At 39.5% G+C, this 24,177-nt stretch overlaps 1 protein-coding gene across 1 annotated transcript; it reads left to right on the top strand.

The window, feature by feature from the left end:
• The first annotated feature begins 5,652 nt into the window (after positions 1–5,652).
• On the top strand, positions 5,653–23,011 carry C2H20orf85 (chromosome 2 C20orf85 homolog). The gene is made up of 4 exons (XM_043990090.1): positions 5,653–5,736; positions 12,351–12,432; positions 13,175–13,279; positions 22,777–23,011. Exons 1-4 carry the CDS (start codon positions 5,669–5,671, stop codon positions 22,930–22,932), a joined length of 411 nt encoding a protein of 136 aa, XP_043846025.1. The 5' UTR covers positions 5,653–5,668; the 3' UTR covers positions 22,933–23,011.
• Positions 23,012–24,177: the final 1,166 nt, after the last annotated feature.

Raw genomic sequence — 24,177 nt, 5'->3', positions numbered from 1 at the left:
GTTCTGACATCCCTCAGACTTCTATACAGCATTACAAGACTCATCATACCACCCTGTGGTTTAGACTCCCCACAAAAAGTCAATACGCTTTGGAGCTTGCTAAATAGCAAACACTATTCGAATTGGACCTATGCAGTCTTAGTCCAGGCTTTGCTCTCCAAGCAGGATGTGCAGTAGCCATTTAGAATGTCTCCCTTTAAGAAGCAGGGTGCATTCTCCTTCTAGAAGTTCAGTGTCCAAACTTTTAAACTCGGGAACTCTTGAACTTGGAGTTACCCACAAGCAGCTCTTAAAAAAGTGTGCTATGGGGCCCTGGAGTCAGGAGGACCTGAGTTCAAATCCGGCCTCAGACACTTGACACTTACTAGCTGTGTGACCCTGGGCAAGTCACTTAACCCCAATTGCCTAACCCCCAAAAAAAGTGTTCTATATAGGAAGTCTCCCTTCCCTGTTAAAAGACTAAATTGCAGCATCGTTCTATCTAGAGAATTCAACACCCCACCCCATACAAAGGAGGCTGAGGTTCTGTATTAGTGTCCTTGAACTCTCTTCTCAGGATTTGTTTAAGCAAATGTTTCCCACTGCCAAGTGCTTCTGGGTAAATTCCCTTGCTACTCCAGGCTGGAGAGAAATTAACTCTTTCCCTCACTCCTGCACTTCAGAAAAAGGCTTAAGGGTAAAGCTGAAGATCAAGTTCTCAAAAGCCAAAGACTCAGAGAATAGAACCAGCTTTTATAAATTGTTTTTATAAACTTTTATAAGCCATAAGTAGAGGGCTTTGTTCTTTGTGACCCTATTTCAGCTTTTCATGGAAAAGATACTGGAGTGGTTTACCATTTCATCCACCAGCTCATTTTACAGATGAGGAAACTGAAGGAAACAGGGTTAAGTGACTTGCCTAAGGTCACACAGATATTGTGTCTGAGGCCAGATTTGAAGTGGAAGATGTCTTTCTGACTCTAGGCCAGACACTCTATCCACTGTACCACCTAGTCGTAGAGGTTATTGATCTTCAGTCTGACAAACACTAGACATTCCCTGTGTCCTATCAGTAGCCTTCAAACAATGGTACACTCCCTACATTCTCATAAAATTATTTTAATAACTACTAAATTTAAAGATAGATCCAAAATGGTGGAGTAAATACAGGAACTCACCTGAACTCTCCCAAATTCCCCTCCAAAGAACTTTAAAATAACACTTCAAATAAATTATTGGAGCAGAAGAACCAACAAAAGTTCATACTGAAACAATTTTCCAACCCAAGACAACTTAGCCAAAGGCTATAAAACTGTACCTATCCTTTGACCCGCCAATATCAATACTTAATATGTATTCCAAAGAGATCAAAGGAAAAGGAAAAGGACCTATATGTACAAAAATATTTATAGCAGCTCTTTTTGTGGTGACAAAGAACTGGACATTGAAGGGATGCCTATGAATTGGGGAATAACTGAACAAGTTGTAGTATATGATTGTGATGGAATACTATTGTGCTGTAAGAAATGATGAGCAGAATGCTATCAGAAAAACCTGGGAAGACTTATTTGAACAGATAGAAAGTAAAATTATCAAAACCAGGGGAACAGTGTACACGGTAATAGAAATATTGTACAATAATCAACTGCAAATGACAACTATTCTCAGCAATATAATGATCCATGATAATTCTGAAAGATGTATGATTAAAAAAAAAATGCTATCTACCTCCAAAGAAAGAACTGGTAGAGTCTGAATATAGATCAAAGCATACTTCTTTATTTTCTTCATTTTTCTTGGGGGATTTTTTGGTAGTGGGAGGGGGAAGAATGTGTTTTATTTTGCAGCATGGCTATAGAAATATGTTTTGCATGACTGCATATGTATCATCTATATAAAATCTCTTGCCTTTTCAATGTGAGGGTAGGGAGGAAGGGAATTTGGAACACAGAATTTTTATAAAAAAACAAATTTTTTAAATGTTTTTACATGCAATTGAGAAAATACTTTTTTTAAAAAAAGAACTAATTTTGATAAGGAACTATTCTGATCAACTACCCCACACACATCTAAATGAGGAAAGTAAAGACTCAGAGTGATTTAGTGACTTATACAAGGTGGTAAACAACAGAGTTAGAATTGGAACCTTGGTCTTCTGAGTCCTCATCCAGTACAGCATGGAATAACTGCTTTATCTCCCTCTTTCAAGAGAAAACTTGGACTCAGAAAGTTTCCTAAAGAAATCTTATAGACTTCCTGTTTGCTGTAAACTCCAAGCTCAGTCACTGGCATATTGTGAATACATGTTAATTAATCCAGAATCAATTCCTGTTCCCTCTTCTAACTATTTTGGTTGAGTGGGCATGTGTGACCCACCCTGATTTTGAGTCTTTGCCATGCGTTTCTAGCAGCCAAGAAGACACCACCCGGCTAGGGTCTGGGGAAATTGGTTACAATAGGAAAAAACACCAGCTGTGAAACCTTCCAACGCCCCGTTAAAGTACAAATCTGTTGATAAAGGGAGGTCAGGGAAAGGGAGAGAGGCAAACAACCCCCTGGGATTGTGACAGAACAAATAAGTGCTATCAGACCTGGGAAAAACAGCCTTCCTCTGCTGCTGAGATGCTTGGCTAATTAGCTGCCATAGATTCTGTTAGTCAGCAAAGAGCCCCATCACACAAAAGGATTTTGTTCACTCACTGCCTTAGATTTCCAGAGCTTGACAAGCATGGGAAAACATAAGCAAGAGAGTTTGCTTCTGTGTCATTACAGTTAACCAAATTTTCTGCTCCTCATAGATATGCCCATTTTACAGATCCTTATCCTTCCCCCTCTAGGCATAATAGGATTTTGGAATTGGAAGGCATCTTAAATTCTATTCCTTCCTCCCCTCCCCTCCCCCACCCCAGTCCAACCTCTTCTTATGGATGAGGAAACTGAAAACCATAGTGGTTATGTGGTTTATCCAAGGTCCCAGGATGACCTTGGCAAAGCCGGGATTTGAACCCAGTTCTTCTGATTCCAAATCCAGTGTTCTTCTCAGCTTCATCTGCCTATCTGGGCCCTAACTTTTCTCAGAATACTGGCTCAAGCCCTGTATTCTCTAAGAAGCCTTGCCTGATCACATCAGACACCAACAGCTCTCCTGTCTAACCTGTCTTTCTCTGTCCCTGTCAGTCTCTCCCTGCCTCATTCTCTGTCTCTGTGTCTGTGTCTCTCTCCCTTCCTTTATCTCCCTCTTTTATTTCCTTCCTGCATCACATCCCTGTATCATATATGTGAGATTCATAGAATGTCAAAGTCAGAAAGGACTCAGGAGAGCATTTGGTCCAACCCCCTTATTTTACAGATGAGGGATTAAGCATATATAGCTTTATAAAGTTAGCTTTCTTTGTATGCATGTAGGTCCTGCTTCCTAAAATAGACTGTCAGCTCCTTTATGGCCCACATCCTTTGTCATGTGCATCATTGTATACCCCCCAAGTGTCTAGTAAACACTGAATTGCTTATTACATGAGCAAAGTCTGGAGAAAAGCTATTTCCTTACAGTAAGTATAATTTCCTTTGTTGGGGGGGGGGCTGGAGGGAGATATGAGGTCCAGAGTTTTGAGCATGTAGGAGCTGGTAGAAAAAAAGTAAAGGGTTTTCTGGAGTATAGAGGTGCTAGGTGATATAATTGGAAGGCAAGAGAGCTTTAGAAGAGGGAAAATTTTGATTATCTAGTCTGAAGCAAGGCTGGGGTATATGAAAAATACCAAAGAAAAGGGGAAGTGGGAGAGGGCTTAGAGAAAACATTAGGAAGTGAGATGGTTTGAAGGCAGGATAAATTTTACTATTATTTAGTTTGCTAATAACACTTTCTACATGGTTATTGAGGGTTAGCATTTATAAGGCATTGTCATATCCATTTTCATATTTAATCATAGCAAAATCCCTGTGAGGGAAGTGTGATGATATCTTCATGAAGAAACAGAAGCTGAGATTGGTTAAGCAATATGCCCAAGGTTCTACCCTTAAAAGTTTAGTATAAAAGAATGATCAATCAATCAACAACCAATTTGTTAAACATCTACTAAGTGCCAAGCACTGTGCTAAGCAATAGCAAAAACAATCTCTACCCTCAAAGGGTTTATAGTCTTTCAGAGGAAGACAAAATTAACTTATTATATAAGTATATATAAAATATATATTGAGTTCAAATCTGGCCTCAAACACTTCCTAGCTGTGTGATCTGGAAAACCTGGAAAGACTTACATGGATTTATCCAAAGTGAATAGAACCAAAAGAACATTGTACATAGTAACAGTAATATTGTATGATGAAGAACTAGGAATGACAACTATTCTCAGCAATACAGTGATCCAAGGCAATCCCAAAGGACTCTGGTGAAGCATGCTGTTTCCAGAGAAAGAACTGATTCTGTCTGAATACAGACTGAAGCATGCTATGTTTCACTTTTTTCATTCTTTTTTAAATTTTAGTTTTCTTGTACAGAATGATTAATATGGGAATGTTTTACATGATTACATATGTATAAACTATATCATATTGCTTACCATCTCAGGGAGGGGGAGGGTAGGGAGGAATAGAATTTAGAACTCAAAACTTTTTTAAAATGTTGAAAATTGTCTGATGTGATTGGGGAAAAATAAAATTATATAAATTATATATATATATATATGAAGAGGAAGAGGAGGAGGAGGAGGAAGAAGAAGAAGAAGAAGAAAAAGAAGAAGAAGAAGAAGAAAAAGAAGAAGAAGAAGAAGAAGAAGAAGAAAAAGAAGAAGAAGAAGAAGAAGAAGAACTAGGAATTCTGAAAGATGGAAAAAATGAAGAGTGAGTACATCCCAGGCATGGATGTCAAACAGTGCAGAGATACAGAAGGAGATGGAGGTCACTGGACTTGGAGTCAAAAAATTCAGAGGACAGGGGTCCCAGTCCTTGCTAAATTACTTCAAGTGATGCTGGACAAACAAATCATTTGCCCACTCTGGGACTCAGTTTCCTCCTCTATAAATGAGAGTTCAGAGTGGCATAAGGACAGAACCTTGGGAAACACACACCTTAAGTAATCACAGGATGCTAGAGTCAGAGCTGGAAGATACCTTACAGGTCATCAGTGCAACAAACTCATTTTATACTAAGGAATCCGGTGAATAGAGAGGTTAATGACTTAACCTAGGCAATAAGCAGCAGGGCTGGGATTTGAATACAGGGCTCTTGACTCCAAATGTCCCAGTCTTTGGTGTCTAAGGTTCCTTGAGGTTCTGACATTCTATTCTGTGAAGTAGCCCAGCAGGAGCTGGATGGAATCCAGGAAATGGAACCCGACCCCCTTGAGCGCCAAACCAGGGCTCTTTCCATTGCATCTCACTGCCTCTGAGGAAGGGAAAGTAGCGCTCTCTTGAGGGACAGAGGCAAAAATGCTAGGAGAGCTGGTGGCAGGGTACACAGAACAATTATTTCGAGCTTAGGGTGCCTTAAAGGAAAGGGAAGAGGGAAAGGGCGGGGCCCGCAGCAGCTTCAGAAGGGAAGCCTGGACAGCGACCTGAACAGGTGGCCTTAGCCTCCCACCCTCCATCTCCAGGCAACACCCGGTTGCCAAAGGCAACCGTAAGGACACAATGACCCGGGCCGGAGCCCAGGCCACCCCCTGCCATTTGCACTCCGACTCGGACCAGAACCAGCCATGGCCCAGAAACCCCTCACCAACTCGGCCACCGATAAACTCAATTTCGTTGCACAGGATGAGATCTGGTAACTGCCGAGCCGCGGAGCCCCAGCATCTATCTGCCCACAGCCCCTGGCCCCTGCTCCAGCCCGCTGCTCCATCTCCACCTTCTTTTACTCCTCTCTCTTCTCACACCCGCTCCTGAGCCCGGAAATACATTCACTGCCCGCTGCCCAAGGCTCTCAGAAAGCAGACTGACTCTGTAACCACTCTCCCCTCCCCGGAACCAATACCGCCCTGCCTATGGCCCTTTGACTAAATATGCCATACTCCCACTCACCTGCTATTTCCCAGTACCCCCCATTCCCTTATCCACAACCTCCAAATTCTTTATTCTAGAATCCTCAACCCGTCCTTTCCTAATCCTAAAATCTCTAATTTCCAGCCATTCACTCACCAATCTTTGTTTCCCTATTCCTTACTCCCCCAATCTCTAATCTTCCATTTTACATTAATCCCCAAACCCCTTTTCCTGTTCCCTAATTCCCCATTCCCTAATTCCCCAAACCCACTGTTTTACCCACCTTTCTCTAAATCCTAAACCTTCACTCCTGAAAACCCAAACTCACATTTGCTAATCCCCAAACCTTTTTTGTAAATCCTTCAAACCCTTATTCCCCAATTCCCAAATCCTAGTATTTTAGTTGGATATCTATTTTAGGCTCTAGCCTTGACTAAGGAAAGGTAAGGAAGCTAAAGGTCATAAGGGAATCTGGTTGAAAACTGTCCCCAGAGAATTACTCCTGGAATGGTATAACTAACCTCTGAACCGCCACCAAAAATGGTTTGCCTCATAATTTTACTTCTTACTCCCTCATAACTTCATGAAAAACTACCCTCTAGGACTGGAATGTGCCAGGATAGGTTTTGTCCCTGGTTTATTGTTTTGTTTTATTGTAATCAAGATGGATTCAGTAGTTTGGGACTTGGTTTAATTTGAAAACCATGTTCTTTTTGAGCAATTAAAGATTTGGGGGTTACCAATACTTTTAGTTTCCTGATGAATTATAATAATGCTCAAACTTGACAAGCTAAAGTTTCCAGATGTTTGATAGTCCCAACATCTATTTTCTTTCTCTTTCTTTCTTTCTTTCTTTCTTTCTTTCTTTCTTTCTTTCTTTCTTTCTTTCTTTCTTTCTTTCTTTCTGTCTTTCTTTCTGTCTTTCTTTCTGTCTTTCTTTCTGTCTTTCTTTCTTTCTTTCTTTCTTTCTTTTTGCGGGGCAGTGGGGGTTAAGTGACTTGCCCAGGGTCATACAGCTAGTAAGTGTTAAGTCTCTGAGGTCAGATATCCAGGGCAGCTGCTCCATCCACTGCACCAACTAGCTGCCCCAAGAAATTTAATGGAATGCAACTGAATATAAGTCAATGGGATAATGTTGCAGCCAAAACCAAAACTCAGTGCAATCTTAAGCTGCATTAAAAGAGAAGTATCATGTCCAGCACGATGGAAGTGAAGATCCCACTGTATTTTGCCCTGGTCAGACACTATCTGGAGTCTGTAGTAATGTGTTAAGTTCTGGGCATCTTATTTTAGAAGTGGCATTGATAAGCTAAAAGACTTTCAGAGAAGGGCCACCAGGATCAATTAACCAAAAACCACTTCATTAAGTGCCTAATATGGGCCAGACCCCGGGTATACAAAGACCACTACCCTCAAAAATCTCAGGTGCTATTAAGGAAGACAACATCTACTCATATAAGTACATCTATAAGAAAATATATTTCTATATTATTTTATATTTTATATATTATATATTTTTATAAATATATTTTACAAAATATGTAACATGTCCATAAAATATCTATTGTATATATGACATATGTGTGCATATGCATATACATACACACATACATATATGTAAAACACATACAGAGGGACTATGTTAGGACAGGAGATACTAGCACCTAGGGGATCAGAAAAGGTCTCATGTAGAAAGTAGTATTTGAGTTGTACTTTGAAGGTAAGTAAAGCTTCTAAGGAGCCTTCAAAGATATGAAATGAGTGCATTTCAGGAATGGGGTACAATTTCTACAAAGACACAGGTGGGAAATGGAGTTCTATATGGGAGGAATAGGCAAGTAGACCACGTTGGCTGGAATGTAGGGTGTATAAAGAAAGATGAGTAGGAGTGAGATTGTAAAGGGTTTTACCTCTCAAGCAGTCTTGTTTGTATTTGATCCTAGAAACGATAGAGAGATTTTACTTTATTGAGCAGGGAAATAACATTGTTAGACCTATGCTTAAGAATCAAAGAGGGGAGGGGGCAGCTAGGTGGCACAGCGGATAGAGCACCGGCCTTGGATTCAGGAGGACCTGAGTTCAAATCCGGCCTCAGACACTTGACACTTACTAGCTGTGTGACCCTGGGCAAGTCACTTAACCCAATTGCCTTACCAAAAAAAAAAAAAAAAGAATCAAAGAGGGAAGAAACTGAAGGCAGGGAAAACTATTAGGAGGCTACTGTAAATAGCCTAGGTAACAAGTGACAAAGGCCTAACCCAAGATGGTAACTATGTAAGTTCATTCATTCAGTCATTGTTTGTCTTTCATTCTTGAAGAGGACCATGACATCAGGAAGGTGATGTCATGACTTGCAAGTGAATTGGATTTAAGTGAGGGAGAAATAGGGGAAAAAGAGGGAATAGATGTGAAACCTTATGCAAAAAAAATCAGCACAATTTGGCAACTGATTGGATATAGTGAGAAAAATTTAAAGTCTAAAATTACTCAGGCTGTAAACCCCAGTACCTGAAAGGAGAGTGGCACCTTCATCAGTAAGAGAGAAATTAAGAAAAGGTGGGAGGTGGGGGAAGAAGAATTATGAATGTTGTTCTAAATATATTAAGCTTTAGATGTCAAGTTAACATCTAATGAGAAATGTCTAATAGGTAATTGGAGATTTGTGACCAAGAGTTCAGGAGAAAGCCTAGGCCTAGATGACAATTCAACTTATGCAGGCTGATGAAGTCACCGAGTGCTAAAGTTAAGAAGGGGAAGAGAAGAGGCCCCAGGACTGAGCCTTGGGATGTACATGCAGTTAGGGGATAGGGTATGCACACTGTCCAGAAAAGGAAATTGACATGTGAGATCAGCTACCTAGGAGAAGAACCACAAGAGAGCAGTGTCATGAAAACCCAGAGAGTCTCCAGGAGAGGAGAAGGGTAGTCAACAGGAATCAAATGCTGCAAAGAGGTCAAAAATGATGAAAACCAAGGAACAGGTGAAGGAGTTCAAGACCATTGTACATGAGTCTAATATTTCTCCTGGAGAAGAGAACATTGGAAGGGGAAGGTGTGGAGGGGAATGTAAGCATGATTTCAGCCACTGAGTATTTCAAGGGATGTCATATAGAAGAGGGACTAACCTTGTTCTTCAAGGCCCTAGAGAGAAAAACTTGGAGGAACAGGAAGAAATTACAAAAAGGCAGATTTAGGCTGCATATAAGCATCAACTAACTAATATTTAGAGCTATCTGGAAGTAGAAATGGCTGCCTGAGGAGGCAGTGGGTTCCCCCTCCCTGCAGGTCTTCTTCAAACAAAGGCCTGATGACCACTGGTTGTATAAGTTACAGAGTATATAAATAGTCTCCTAATTGGACTCCCTGCCTTAAGTCTCCTCTCCAATCCATCCTTCACACAGCTGCCCAAGTTGATATTCCTAAAGCACAGGTCTAACCATGTCACTTTATTCAATAAACTTCAGTGACTCATTATTAACTAATTAAATGTCCTGGTGTTTCTCTTCTAAATATTTTTTGTAGTGTATTTTTTTCTCTCCCAATAATAAGTTCACTGAGGGCCAGGACTGTTTCATTTTTGTCTTTCTATTCCAGAGAACAATCATGGTACCTGGCACATAGTAGGCACTTAATAAATACTGGCTAGTTAATAGACAGTTATTGATTCAGGTATATAAAGTTGAATTTAGATTGGCCTCTGCACTCCCTTTTAGCTCTGATATTCCATGATTAACCCTTGGTTCTTGAAGGATTGATGAATATAGCTTGACATTAATGAACTCATCTTTTCCCCTTCCCTTTGTGCCTTAAAAGTTTTATAGAAGAGTAGATTTTCCTCAGAAGCAAAGTGGATACAGTGCCAGGTCTGGAGTCAGCAAGATTCATCTTCCTGAGTTCAAATCTGGCCTCAAATACTTTCTTGCTGTGTGACTCTGGGCAAATCATTTAACTCTGTTTGCCTCAGTTTTCTTTGCCAAGAAAACCCCAAATGGGGTCACAAAGAGTTGGACTACTGAACAACAACAGCAAAATTTTCCTGGGTCTCCTTCTGATCTAGGCCACCTGGCTAGCAGGTCTCACCTTCATCTCAGAGTAACTAAATTCTCTAGAGTTCTGGATTAAAGAAAAGCAGCAGCCAAAGTTGAGGGTCAGCTAACCTGGCCTATTTGGTTTTTTTCTCATTAGCATATATTGAGGATTTGCCTTACATTTAAATTAGCCACAGTCATTAAGACTTGCTAGATTTAGTGGTCTTAAACTATACCTAAATTTTCCATAATAAAAGGAAAGTAATCAGAATGAGAGAGGCAATAATCCTGCTATCACAGGAGCAGCCCATATCTGGAAAATTGAATTCAATTCTGGGCAAACTTTGATAGTTCAGGAAAACATTGACAAATGAACAAGTAACCAAAATGATGAAAGGATCTCATACAAGGATCAAAGTAATGGTGGGTTTTACCCTAGAAAAGCCAGAGTTTATAGATTATATCTATATCTATATCTATCCATCTATCTATCTATAAAATCATGGTCTTCAGATATTTGAAGAAAAGTCATAAGCAATACTTTTTTTAAACTTAGCTCCAAAGAACAACTCCAAGATGGTGTAAGTTTCAGTAACACAATTTTTGGCTCATGTAAGGAAGAATTTCCTAACAATTAGGACTGTCCAAAAGTATAATGTAAAGCTTCGTGAAGGCAAGCCAAGGCCGAATGAAGTTGCCGTTGAGGCTATTATCCATCATATCTTAAATAATAATTTCTCTTCCCTAGGTTTCATGACTCTCTTTTCTCTTGGATGACCCATAACCTATCCGGCCACTCCTTGACAGTATCCTCTGCTAGTTGAACAAGTCCCATATCCTAACTGTGATTGTACCTATAAACGCTCTCTTTTGGGTACTCTTCTCTTCATTCTATGCATACCATCTCTCAGTGATCTTATCAACTCCCCCAGGTCCAATTATCATCTTTATAGTGATGACTTCCAGATCTGTGTCTCTCTCCTAATTTCAAGTTATGAATCACAAATTTCCGATTGGACATTGTCCAATGTAAGATGCCCCATGAACATTTCAGGCTCAACATGTTCAAACAGAACTTGCTATCTTTTCCTCAAAACCCACCTTCTTGTTAATTTCCCTATATTTGTTTAGGGTATCACCATCCTTCCAGATACCCAAGTTGACAACCTCAAAGTCATTTTGACCTTTTCATTTTCCCTCACTCCCCATGTCCAGAGATTTGAATGCCAAGTTGAGTTGATTCTTCCCTCACAACATCTCTATTCGTGGAACTGCTACCCATGACCATGGTAATCAAATTCCAATTGGCCTTCTTGCCTCTCCCCTTTTCCATCTATCCTCCACACAGATGCCAAAACAATATTCCAGAGGTCTAACTCATTTTCCTGACAAAAATGTTCTAGTGACTCTCTAAAGTCTCTCACAATATGGCTCTAGACTACCTTTCCAGGCAGCTTATACATTACTCTATTTTAGATACTATGTTCCAGGCAAACTAGCTGACCTACAGTTCCCCAGCATGCAACATTCTATATCTAGTCTCCTCCATGCTTGTTTTACTTCCTTCCTACACAACCCTGTGTCTTAAAATCCCTAGGTTCCTTTGAGTCTTGGTTTAAGTGCTTACACATTTGAAGCCTTTCTTGATTCTCCTAGGGGCTAGTGACTCACTGAAATGATTTTCATGTATATATTTTGTATTTACTTATATTTATGCCTATGCTTTCTCCCAATAGAATGTAAGCTCCCTGAGGATAGGCAGTGTTTTACTTTAGTGTTTGTATTTCCAGCACTTAGCACACTGCCTAACACATATGAGGCACTTTCTTAATGCTTTTCAAATGAATGAATAAATGAAAGGCAGAGCTGTATTAGATGTCCTCTGAGTTCCCTTCTAACTCTAAAATTCCATCATTCTGTAATGGTCACCATATAATTGGAGGTAGGAAGTTGGATAGAGTGCTATACCTGGTATCAAGAAGACCTGAGTTCAAATCAGACCTCATAAATCTACTAACTGTGACCCTGGGCAAATCACTTAACCTCTGTCTGACTCAGTTTCCTTGACTACAAAATATGGTGATTATAATTGTACTTACCTGCCAGGGTTGTTATGAGCATTAAATGAGATAAAGTTTGTGAAGCATTTAGCAAAGTGCCTGGCATATGGCATACACTTAATAAATGCTTGTTTCCTTCCTTTTGTCTTGCTAATACTTGCCCAGTTTCATTAGGTCACTGTCTAACTTGGGAAATTAATAACAGTGCAAATTAATAATGTAAGTCAATGATGGAGCACAACTTCATGGGTTTGATTCTTTGTTAATATAACTGAAAATTTGCTTTCATAACTCTGAGATTATTCATTTCAGGAAATATCGCCTTCAAGCTGAGTCAGATGCGCGGCATAATTGGTCTACAAACTGGGGATTTTTAACAATCTCAATGGAAGAGGTAATAGTTAATTTTAAGAGGCATCTGGCTATGAAATGTACAACGTGCAAGAATGAAACTGTGATGTATCAGATACTGACCCAAATTACTATAAGCTGTTAGTCCTCCAATTTTCATTGTTGTTGCCAATAAAATAGCCAGTGTCAAACAAAACTAAGTAAGATACCATTTCTCTTTGGGGAGGAACCCAAAATGAGGTTTTATAAAGACAAATATTCAGAAATCAGAAGATGTTTTCATTAATTCCTTTGTAGTATTATATTCAGTAATGTTCTAGAAATCAATAGGGAAAAACCTGCTTCCCATAAAATAAGCCAACCCCAACCATGTTATTTATTCAGGATGTATGTTCTATAAGATGAGGCTTACAATACTAGAAATACTTCAGATTTCTATGATTTAATGGAAATCTCAATGAATTAACAACAGTCCACTGAGGTCAGAGGATCTGAGCTCAAAACCCAGGTTCTATGAGTATTTGTGTGATAACTATTATAGATTCCAAATATTTGAGATTTGGTACAACAAAGCATGTCCTGCCTCTGTCCTTGGAAAGTGCATATATATGTACTGCCAACTTTCAGACTGTTGTCTTAAGAAACTGGGCAGATTTTCAGGTGTGAATTCATTAGCTCTGAGTTTAGTTTGGGGAATTAAGTTGGGAACAGGTCGGACAGTTTTCTGGGGAAAATAATCATGCTGAATTCAAATATTCTTTGGTGACCTAGACATTCTGTTTTAGTTACTGAGGAGAGAAGGGGAAGTACCTAAGCCTCCGAAGCCCAAGATAGAACTTCCAGGACATTTACGCATCCGGCCCGTGACACCAGTGGAAAAATATATTAAGGTTAGAAAATGGAATTTTCGATACTGTTTTCATAAATAAAAAATGAACCACAATGGAAATCATGTTCATTCTGGATGCAAAAATAAAAATTCAGAGGCTAGAAGAATATACCACTGCACTGAATCTTAATTTAGAACTATAGAAATATTCCTTTCTAGTTTTCAGGACATTGAAGGATGTGCTGTGTTATAGATCAGAGACATCAAATACTAGAACTAGAAGGGCTTTATAGAATGTAGGACATAAGATATAGGACATAACACTAGAAGAGACCTTTGAATATACAAGACAGTGCATCAGGCTAGCAAGCAGTCAGTCAACAAACATTAATTAAGCAACTAATATGTGCCAAGCATTGTGCTAAGAGCTAGGGATACAAAGAAAGGTAAAAGAAAGTCCCTGCTCTCAAGGATCTCACAAGCTAATCTGGGGAGAAAACATGTAAATAACTATGTAAAAACAAACTATATTCAGAATACATTGGAAATAATCCACAGAGGGAAGGCATTGGAATTAAGAGGAACTGGAAAAGGGTTGTTTTTTTTTTTCCTGTAGATGGGATTTGACCTAAGATTTAAGGGAAGGCAGGAAGCAGAGATAAGGAAGGAGAATACTCCAAGCATGGGGAACAGCCAGTAAAAATACCAAGAGTAAGGAGATTAGAATGTTTTGTTTGGTGCCACTGTCACTGCATCAAAGAGTATATGTGGGCTTGTAAAGTGTAGGAAGATGGGAAAAGTGAGGAGGGAAGGGCAGAGCAGTTTACAAAGGGCTTTGGGTTCCAGAGAATTATATATTTGATCCTGGAGTCAATGAAGTTTATTGAGGGGGGAGGCAATCAGACCTGAGTCCTAGAACATAGATTAAATCTGGAAGGAATTTCAGAGATTATCAAATCTAACACCTCACTTAAGAGATGAGAAGTTAAGCAACTTGTCTGAGGTCACACAGTGATTTAATAATGGAGGAAGAACTAGATTCCAGGCCTCTTGGTTTCTAAGCAAGTATCTGTTCCTTCTATATCTACATAGGAGATGCTTGTAATTCTCTTTTTTTCTCTACATCTCTTAATTTAAAGGGAAGGCAATTATCTGAATAATGTGGTGCCCAACACAATCTTTAGAATCATAAAATTTAGAAATGGAAGAAATATAAAATTTAAGAGGCAGCTAGGTAGCATAATGGATAAAGTGCTGCATCCAGAGTCAAGGAGATCTGAGTTCAAATCTAGCTTCAGTACTTATTAGCTGTGTGATTTATTAGCTGTGTAAGTCACTTAACCTCTGACTGGTGCAGTTTCCTCAACTGTATAATAGGGGTGGTAATAGCATTTTCTGCCCAAGGTGGTTATGAAGATCAAATGAGATAACATTTGTAAAGTATTTTGCAAACATTAAAGCACCATATAAATTATCATCATCATCCCCAATCATCTGGGCCCAGAATTATAGATTCTCAAAATTAGAAGGTACCTCAGAGGTCATCTAATATAACTTTTGTTGTTGTTCAGTCACATCTAACTCTTCATGACCTCATGAACCATACTGTCCATGGGGTTTTCTTGGAAAAGATACTGAAATGGTTTGACATTTCCTTCTCCAGTGGATTAAGGCAAATAGAGATTAAGTGACTTGCCTGGGTCACAGCTAAGAAGTGTATGAGGCCAGATGTGAAATCAGATCTTCCTTATCCCAAGCCCAGTGCTCTATCCACTAAACTACCTAGCTGCCTCTTAGGCAAACAGTTAAGTAACTTGCCCAAAATCACACAGCTAGTCAGTGTCTGAGGTCAAATTTGAACTCAGGTCCTCCTGACTCAAGGTCCAGCACTCTATCCATTGAGCCATCTAGCTTCTTCACTATCATAACATGCAGCTAGCTGAACAATATCCCCTCTCTGACATACCTGATAAACTATCATTAAGGCTTTCCTTGAACAACTTAAATAAGTGGGGGTGGTGTTTGAAGCAAAGGACTAACCTACTAGGTCCTAAGGCAGCCCATTCCACTTTTGGACAGCTTACATCTAGCCTAAAATTTTCCATTTGTAACTTCCACCCATTGTTCCTAATCTTGCTGTCTGGTACCAAGGAGGACAAGCCTAATTTTTCTTTCAAATGACAGCCATTCTAATACTTGAAGATAGTTAACGTGTCCTCCCTCCCTTACCCTCTACAAGTATTGTCTACTTCAGGCCAAATATACCCAATTGCTTCAAAAGTCTTCATATGGAAAGATCACAGGGCTATTCACCATTCTGGCCCCCCTTCCCTAGATCTTCTTAAAGCTCGGTGTGCAGAATTAAACATAATACTCTAGATGCAATCCAATCAGAATAGAGTAGAGTAAGATCATCACCTTCCTAGTCCTGGAGACACAATTCTCCTTTTAACGAAGCCTAGCATTGTGTTAGCTTTTCTTGGCTAATCTAGAATATTGTTGATATATTGAGTTTGTAGTACATTAAGACTCCACCTCCCCAGACCTTTTACAGACAAACTGCTATCTGGGCATATTTCCACCATCTTGTAGTTGTGGAATCTAGAGTCTTCATGCTTTCTTCAAGCTTCCCTAGCTACTTTATAGCAAAGCCAGAACCCAGCTCTCCTAATTGCCTGGTAGACACAGGCATAGTACATATCCATGCTTTCCTGTGGCTTTTTCTCAGGAATGATGCCACATCACTTAAGGGTGGAAAAATAAAGATTTTTTTAAAAGTGAATAAACTAAAACATTTCTCTCACATTACTGTTTGCTTAACCCCATTTTCCACGATAATCAAATGAGTTCCTCTCACCATACACACCTGGTTCCTCCCTGCATCATCCAAAGCCCCCTTTCTTCTTCCATGTCTTCTCTCACCTGCAATATTCATCCCTTTTCCATCCAAGTTCTATCAATCTCTCAAAACCCAACTCAAGTCCCACCTGCATGATGATGATGTTGATAATGAGATGATCAATCAGTAAATATTTATTAAGCACCTATTATATGCCAGGCACTGGCTAAGTGCTAAGTGCTAGGGTTACAAAAAAGAAGCAAGAGACAGTTTCTGTCCTCAAGGTGCTTAAAATCTAATGGCAGGGGGCAGCTAGGTGGAGCAGTGGATAAAGCACCATTCAGGAGGACCTGAGTTCAAATCCAGCCTCAGACACTTGACACTAGCTGTGTGACCCTGGGCAAGTCACTTAACCCTCATTGCCCCCCCCACACAAAAAAGATCTAATGGCAGGTGAGGCAATATGCGAACAAATATGTACAAACAAGTTACACACATATACATACACACAGACACATATATATAATAAACAGGAGATAATTAACAGAAAGAAGACACTAGCACTGAGAAGTTAGGGAAGGCTCCTTGTAGAAGATGAGGATAATAATAATAGCTAGCATTTACATAGCACTTTAATTTTTTCAAAGTGCTTTAAGAAACAAACAAAAAAATAAGATTAGTATTAGCTATTATTTTCCAGAGTTCCAGACACTGGTAACAGATGGAAGATTTTTTCCATATAAAGCTTCAGAGAGCACAATTGTTGTTCCCTGAGGGGTAAGAAATGGAAAATTGGGAGGAATAGTGAGTGCAACTTTAAATTCTGAATCTGGAGTAAATTGCCTGTACTTTAAAAAAAAAAGGCAAAAAAAGCCCACTAGTTTCTTGTGGGGAGCATCATGGTATATGGGATAAAAGGGAGTGGACTTGGAATTAGGAAAACCTGAATTTGAATCCCACTTCAAAAATGTATTAGTTTTGTGACCCTAGTCCAATCATCTAACTTTTCAGGCCTCAATTTCCTCATCTATAAAATGGGGAGAGGAAAAAGGTTGAACTCAATGACCTCTGGGGTCCCTTTGATCTCTAAATCTATAATATTGTGATAATTAAAATGAATCATCATAATCATTTGTTATTTATTTAACCTCCTATGTGCAAATCATTGTGCTAAGTGTTTTTGATAAGATGATTGACTCAGTACCTGATCTTGGGGAGTTTACAACTGATAGTGATAATATAAGGCAAATGACAATGATAAGATTAGAATTTGCTAAGTGCATGAGAAAGATATAAACCATATAAAATAAAAGATTGAAAGAGAGCTCATAGGGGCAGCTAGGTGACAGAGTGGATAAAGCATCAGCCCTGGATTCAGGAGGATCTGAGTTCAAATATGACTTCAGACACTTGACACGTACTACCTGTGTGACCCTGGCAAGTCACTGAACCCTCATTGCCTCCCCCCCCCACCAAGAAAAGAAAGAGAGATCACATAGAGGGTAAAAATGGGGAGAAATTAGGGAATGTTTCATAGAAGAGATGGGTCCTCACACACTACCTCTTTTAGAATTGGAAAGATTTCAGCAGTCAGAGACAGAGGAATCTGATATGGGAGATAAAGTGAATGAAGGTATAGAAGGGGGAGAGTTTCAGGAAAAGGTCTGGTTTGGCAGGAACATAGTATGAATGGAAGTAGTGAGGGATAGGGCTAGAAAGGTAGATTGAAAGCACATTGTGGAATATTTTGAATGTCAGACTGAATTCAAATGAGAATGATCATTGTGATTTTTATGATAAATTATACAATCACAGACCATTAGAGTTGGATGGGAACCTCAGAGATTATTGAGTATATATAGTCTCTTCATTCTATAAGTAATCAGAGGACAAGATTGGTAGAATGATTTCCCCAAAATTACTCAATAAATTAATGATGGAACCAGAAGCTATATGCAGGTTTCCTGAATCCCCAATCAAATATTTTTACCACTCTCTTGTACTGGCTCTAGGCAAACCATTGAAGCCAGTAATAATGAAATAATAACGATTAGCATTTATGTAGTGCCTACTATGTGTCAGGCACTGTGCTAAGTGCTTTTTGGGTTTTGTTTGTTTGTTTTTGCAGGGTAATGGGGGTTAAGTGACTTGCCCAGGGTCACACAGCTAGTAAGTGTCAAATGTCTGAGGCCACATTTGAACTCAGGTCCTCCTGAATTCAGAGCTGGTGCTTTATCCACTGTACCACACTGCTGCCCTGCTAAGTGCTTTTTACAAATATTATCTCATTTGATCCTCACAACAATCCCTGGAGGTAGGTGCTATTGTTCTCCCCATTTTACTGTTGAGGAAACAGAGGCAAATCAGGGTTAAGTGACTTGCCCAAAAGTGACACAGCTATTAAGTGTCTGAGGAAGGATTTGAATTCAGGTCTTGACTCAAGGCCCAATGCTCTATTCACTGCTTCATCTATTGATATGATGAAAGAATGATTGCTCCTTGAGGGCAAAGACTATTTCATGTTGTCTTTGTATCCCCAACACTTAGCACAATGCCTGGCATATAGTAGTTATCTAATAAATTCATATTGATTGATTGATGTTGGAAGAACAGAGAGGGAAAAGGTATTTGAGGGTAGTGACTTTTTGCTTTTCTTTGTCTATTCAGTACTTTGCACAGTGCTTAGTACACAATCAGCCCTTAATAAATGCATTATGACTAACAAAACACACACACAGAGGAACCTTTCCTCTTAATGAGTTTAATTTCTTTCCCCTCTCTATTGCTATGAGTGTGTGTCTGGTCTTCCAAGTCACTATCACATTTTCTAGTGTTTCCTTGATTTATGCTTCCAGGTTCAGAACCATCCCAGCTAGAACTGTAGGAAATCCATGTTGGGTATCCAGAAAAACCCCAAAGGGGAGGAAAGTGACTATTAATCCTCTTCACATCTGTGGGTAAAAATGACACTGTCTGCTTTTCCTGTTAGCAATGGATCATCAGACTGTATCCTTTCCACTGAGGTGGATTAGATTTAATCCCCCCTCCTACTCATTCCTTTCTGGAGTCTGGCTCCTGGTGGCTTCAGCACAGAGAAGCATCGGTTTCCCCATTCTGCTGCTCAGTGGGTGGCACTTGTGACCTCCGTAATTATCTTTTCAAAGGAAAGGGCTCCACCTAAGTATCACAAACAGTTTCCAGCCTTGGCTGGAGAACAAAGAAGAACATTGCTGGCAAGAGAACAAACCGAAACATTGTTTTCTCTCCGTGTGTTTCTCTATTGAGTAAGTCCCCAGATGTGAAAGCCATCTAGCAGAGAGCTGCTTTCCTGTAGCCCAGGCGTTCCAGCCAAACTCAGCCCAGCCCCAAGCAGAGAGCGGGGCTGAGTTTGCTTAGCTCTGAGCTGAACTTAACATCACACACACACACACACACACACACACACACTGAAATTGGTCAGTTCCTTTACCTTGCCATCTTTCTTGCTCGTTGAACACAGAATTAAAAGGTTCAACTTAAAGTATTGGTTACAAGAATCCCCCACGACTGGTGGCTTCTTTAGAAAGCTATTTGGCCTTACAACTAATTTCTCCTTCTCTTTCTAAGCGGTCCCAATAGCAACTCTGTCTCCTCGAGCATCTCTTTGACTTTTTTTTTCCTGTGGCTTTTTTTAGAGATTAATTTTAGTACTTGATAGAGAAAAATCTATTAAAGGGGAAGTTTTTTTTTTCCCTGCAGCAGTTTAAACTAACCTAGACAGCTAAAGGGGTTATTACAGACAGAGATGGAAAATAAGAAGATAAGGATGAGTTCAGTAATCCATAATATATTAAACACCCTTGTCTCTCACTTAACTCTGCTAGAGCTAATATTCCTACTCTGTGTCTTTGTCTAAATCACCTTGTAATAGCAGAACAGATGATTATGTAAAATTACAATCACAAAAAACCTTTCTAAACATTTACCATCATTTTCCAAAATGCTCAAATCTGTTGATTGAATTGACAAATTGAACTGTGTTCTTTCATTCCAGATATGATGCTATTTTCTTTGTTTTAATTAGATTCAGTTTTTCTTTTATTCTATGTGGTCTAGACAATGAGGGACTTTTTTGTTTGGGGTGTGTGTGTGTGTGTGTGTGTGTGTGAGAGAGAGAGAGAGAGAGAGAGAGAGAGAGAGAGAGAGAGAGAGAGAGAGAGAGAGAGAGAGAGAGAGAGAAAGAGAGAGAGCCTTTTAATCAAAATAGGAAAGTTTTGCACAGCCAGAATGTCATCTGAACATGATTGCAATAGATTTTATAAAGGGCACCTTGGACACAAAAATGTGTCAAACATTTTAGACCAGATTCTTTTTTCTTAATGAAGTTATTTTACTAGAAGAAAAGAATTAAGGACATTAATCATTATAAGATAAAAAGAGTTTAATTGATTTTCAGAAATGATATGAGCAACAGAATGCCTCTAGTCTTAATATGCATTTTTAAAGTCCATAGTGTTGTACCCTCTGTGGATCTTCCCCCTGGCTGAGTCAGTGTGGTGCTAGACTGTTTCTGGGGTCTCTGAAGCTATGGCAGTGGAGTCCAAACCCTTCTGGGTGCTTCCTATCAAGCTAACAAGTATTCAGGGAGCACTGGCTCCACAGATGGGATAGAATATCTTCCATCACAGATCTTTAATTTTCTGAGCCGCTACTTCCTCATCTAAAAATAGGAATAATGATATTTCTTCTGCCTTCCCCACAAGGCTCTTGGAGAAGTCAAGAGACCTGGTCCCAGTTTTGTTCCTAATTTACCCCATTACCTTGGGCAGCTTTGGTCTTAGTTTCCTCACATGTAAATTGGGGCAGTCAGACTAGCTAAGGTCCCTTCCAACTCTGATAGTCCATGTTCCAGGACCAGCCTAGCTAAAACAGGAGAAGTTCAGCACCAATCTAGCAAAGGCCACAGGGTGACCAATAATAATGACATCATTATTTATATAGCACTCACTCTGCTACAGGCATTGTGCTAAGTACTTTCCAATTATTCTCTCATTTGATATTTATAACAACCCTGGGAGCTAATTGCTATTATTTTCTCTATTTTAGAGATGAGGAAACTGAAGCAAACAGAGGTTAAGTGACTTCACCCCAGGTTCACATAGCCAGTAAAATATCTGAGGCTGGACTTGAACTTCGGTCTTGCTGAGTCCAGGCTCAACACTCAATATCCACTGCACCACCAATTGCCAATATTTTGGCCAAAGAAATTCTCTAAGATGATATAATTACTAAGGCATGGAGGGGCTATGGTCTGTACTAGTGTAGGGCATACCCTAACCAATAAAATCTCAGTTCCTTCAAGAATAGGGTCACCAAAAAAATAAAATAAAATAAAAAATTGTGGCATCTAGGTGGCACCGTGGATAAAGCACCGTCCCTGGATTCAGGAGGACCTGAGTTCAAATCTAGTCTCAGACACTTGACACTTACTAGCTGTGTGACCTTGGGCAAGTCACTTAACCCTCATTGCCCCAAAAAAGAAAAAAAAAAGAATAGGATCACCATGCTACTTTTTTAAACTTCAATTCCATACATACAAGTCTTCAGAATGTTCATTTGTCATTTAAAGCTCTTCACAACATGGTGCCTTCCTACTTTCAAATATCCTTGCTCTTTTCTCCCTTCCACATCCTTGATGGCACAATCATACTTATCCATGAGCTGTTCCTGTCCCACAAGCTCCATCTTCATGCCTTTGCATGGGCTGTTGCCCATACTTGGTTTGCTCTCCTCACTCACCTCCATCTCTTAGAATTCCTGACCTCCTTTAAAACTAAGCTCAAATACTCCTTCTTCAGGAATTTTCCCCCAGTCTTTCCAGCTGCTAGAGCATTCTCTTCAAAGATAATCTTCTACCTATATTGTACTGTACCTTATACATATGTATTTATACAAAGGTCTCCCACATTAGAATGCCCTCCTTGAGAAAGGGCAGGGAATACAGAGAGAGTAAGAGACAGAGACAGAGAAGAGAGAAGAAGAAGAGGAGAGGAGAGGAGAGGAGAGGAGAGGAGAGGAGAGGAGAGGAGAGGAGAGGAGAGGAGAGGAGAGGAGAGGAGAGGAGAGGAGAGGAGAGGAGAGGAGAGGAGAGGAGAGGAGAGGAGAGGAGAGGAGAGTGAGAGAAGAGAGAGGAGGGAGAGGAGAGGAAAGGAGAGAGATAGACAGACAGACAGAAAAGAGGAGAGGAGAGGAGAGAAAAGGAGAGAGGGGGAGAGAGAGGGAGAGGAGAGAGAGAGGGAGAGAAAGGGAGAGAGAGGGAGGGAAAGGAGAGGAGGGAGAGAGAGAGAGAGAGAGAGAGAGGGAGGGAGGGAGGGAGAGGGAGAGGGAGAGGGAGAGAGAGGGAGGGAGGAAGAGAGAGGGAAGGAGAAAGAAAGGGAGAGGTAAAGAGAGAGAGAGAGGGAGAGCGGGAGAGAGAGAGAGAGAGAGAGAGAGAGAGAGAGAGAGAGAGAGAGAGAGAGAGCCTTTTCTTTGTATCTCCCAGCTATTAGCAGAGTGCTTGGTATATCATTAAGCCCTTAATAAATCAATTGCTAGTATATTGTATGCTTCTTGAGAATATGGCTTATTTTGTTCCTTTCTTTGTATCTTCATTAACTAGCACAAGGTATATAGTAGATGTGCCATATTTTGCTAATATGAATTCTTTTAGAACTATAAAGTCTTGTCTCTTTCTATTTTAGGTCTACCCATCACCACCAGTCCCTCAAACTACTCAGGGTTTTATTGGTTGGAGATCCACAATTCCTGGTCTAGAACTTGAGAAAAACTACAGGATTATAAGCTGTAAAGGCGCCTATGCCAAACAACTTCAATGGCCTGAGCCAGGAATCTACTGAAGCCAAGAAGATAGTGTAGGGCCCAAAGTAGGCCTTGTGTTTCTTCAAAGGATGTGAGAACCTTGATCATTTTAAGACTAACAGGAAGTTAAAATAACTTATGTGAGTTGGTAAATATATATATATATATGTGTGTGTGTGTGTGTGTGTGTGTGTGTGTATATATACATATATATACATATATATATATATATATATATATGATGAAGCACTTAGCATAGGCTAAAGCAACAACAGCAAAACTATAAACTTTTTGGAATTGAGACAGGTCACACTCACTTCAAGAATCCAAGTAGATTTATTCTGTCAAAAGAAGTGTCATGGTTTTATTCTTTATGGTCAATACAGCTGTGCACGCAAAGTGTTTTCTGATATATTCTTTATGATATTGTGGGTATTTTTATGGGTATCATGTTATTATATTATGGGTATTATTATGTGGGTATTATATTGGTATTTACTTGTATGACTAAAACTTAAACTTTTTTGTTAAAAATTTGATGAATCAGGATTATGAATACAGTTATCCCTTCTACAATGCAGGGATTAGGGGCTTGGTGACCCTGCAATCTGAAAAATCCATGTAAAATTTTTTGGTCTTCCTATCATACCAGAAAAGAAGTCTGAATTATTATGGCACTAAAATATAAAATATGTTGATATTATATAATACTTTACATATATTTTATGCATTTCTGAGTTTTAAAACTTTTTTCTGTGTCATCTGCTGGCCTTTTTGTGTCTGCGGCTTCTGTAAAACTACCAAAAAATTCCTATTTAATTTCTTATGCCAACCCACGATATATCAAAAGCATGATGGGGAAAGTTGCCATGTGGAAGGATAACTGAAGTCATTTTTTCTTTTTAAATGAAATAATAAGACATGAAAGTATCTCCTGCCTCTAGAATTAGTGGGTCCAACTTTTATCTTGCAAACAAGAATTGGGTGTTGGGAGGTACAAGTGCTCTGTTGGGGCTGAGACTCTAGAGATGACTATCAGGGGTTACACTCACACACATGTGCAAGCACATGCACATACAGATATCCTCTAGACAAGAAATAGACGTTAAATTCATATAAGTTGGCTTCAATGCATATGTATCCTGGTTAAACTGGCCCAAACTTTGTGAAAATTCTAGGATAGCATACAAGAGAAAGACAAAATGACCAAAGGTAGGGTTCCTAGAAACTTTCATCAACTTAATTAACTATAGAAGTCCTTTCTTCCCTAGTGATGTGGTGTG

Source organism: Dromiciops gliroides, chromosome 2, assembly GCF_019393635.1.
Source record: "Dromiciops gliroides isolate mDroGli1 chromosome 2, mDroGli1.pri, whole genome shotgun sequence".
NCBI lineage: Eukaryota > Metazoa > Chordata > Mammalia > Microbiotheria > Microbiotheriidae > Dromiciops > Dromiciops gliroides.
Note: the sequence above shows the minus strand (reverse complement) of the source record. Positions and strands in the feature narration are given on the sequence as shown.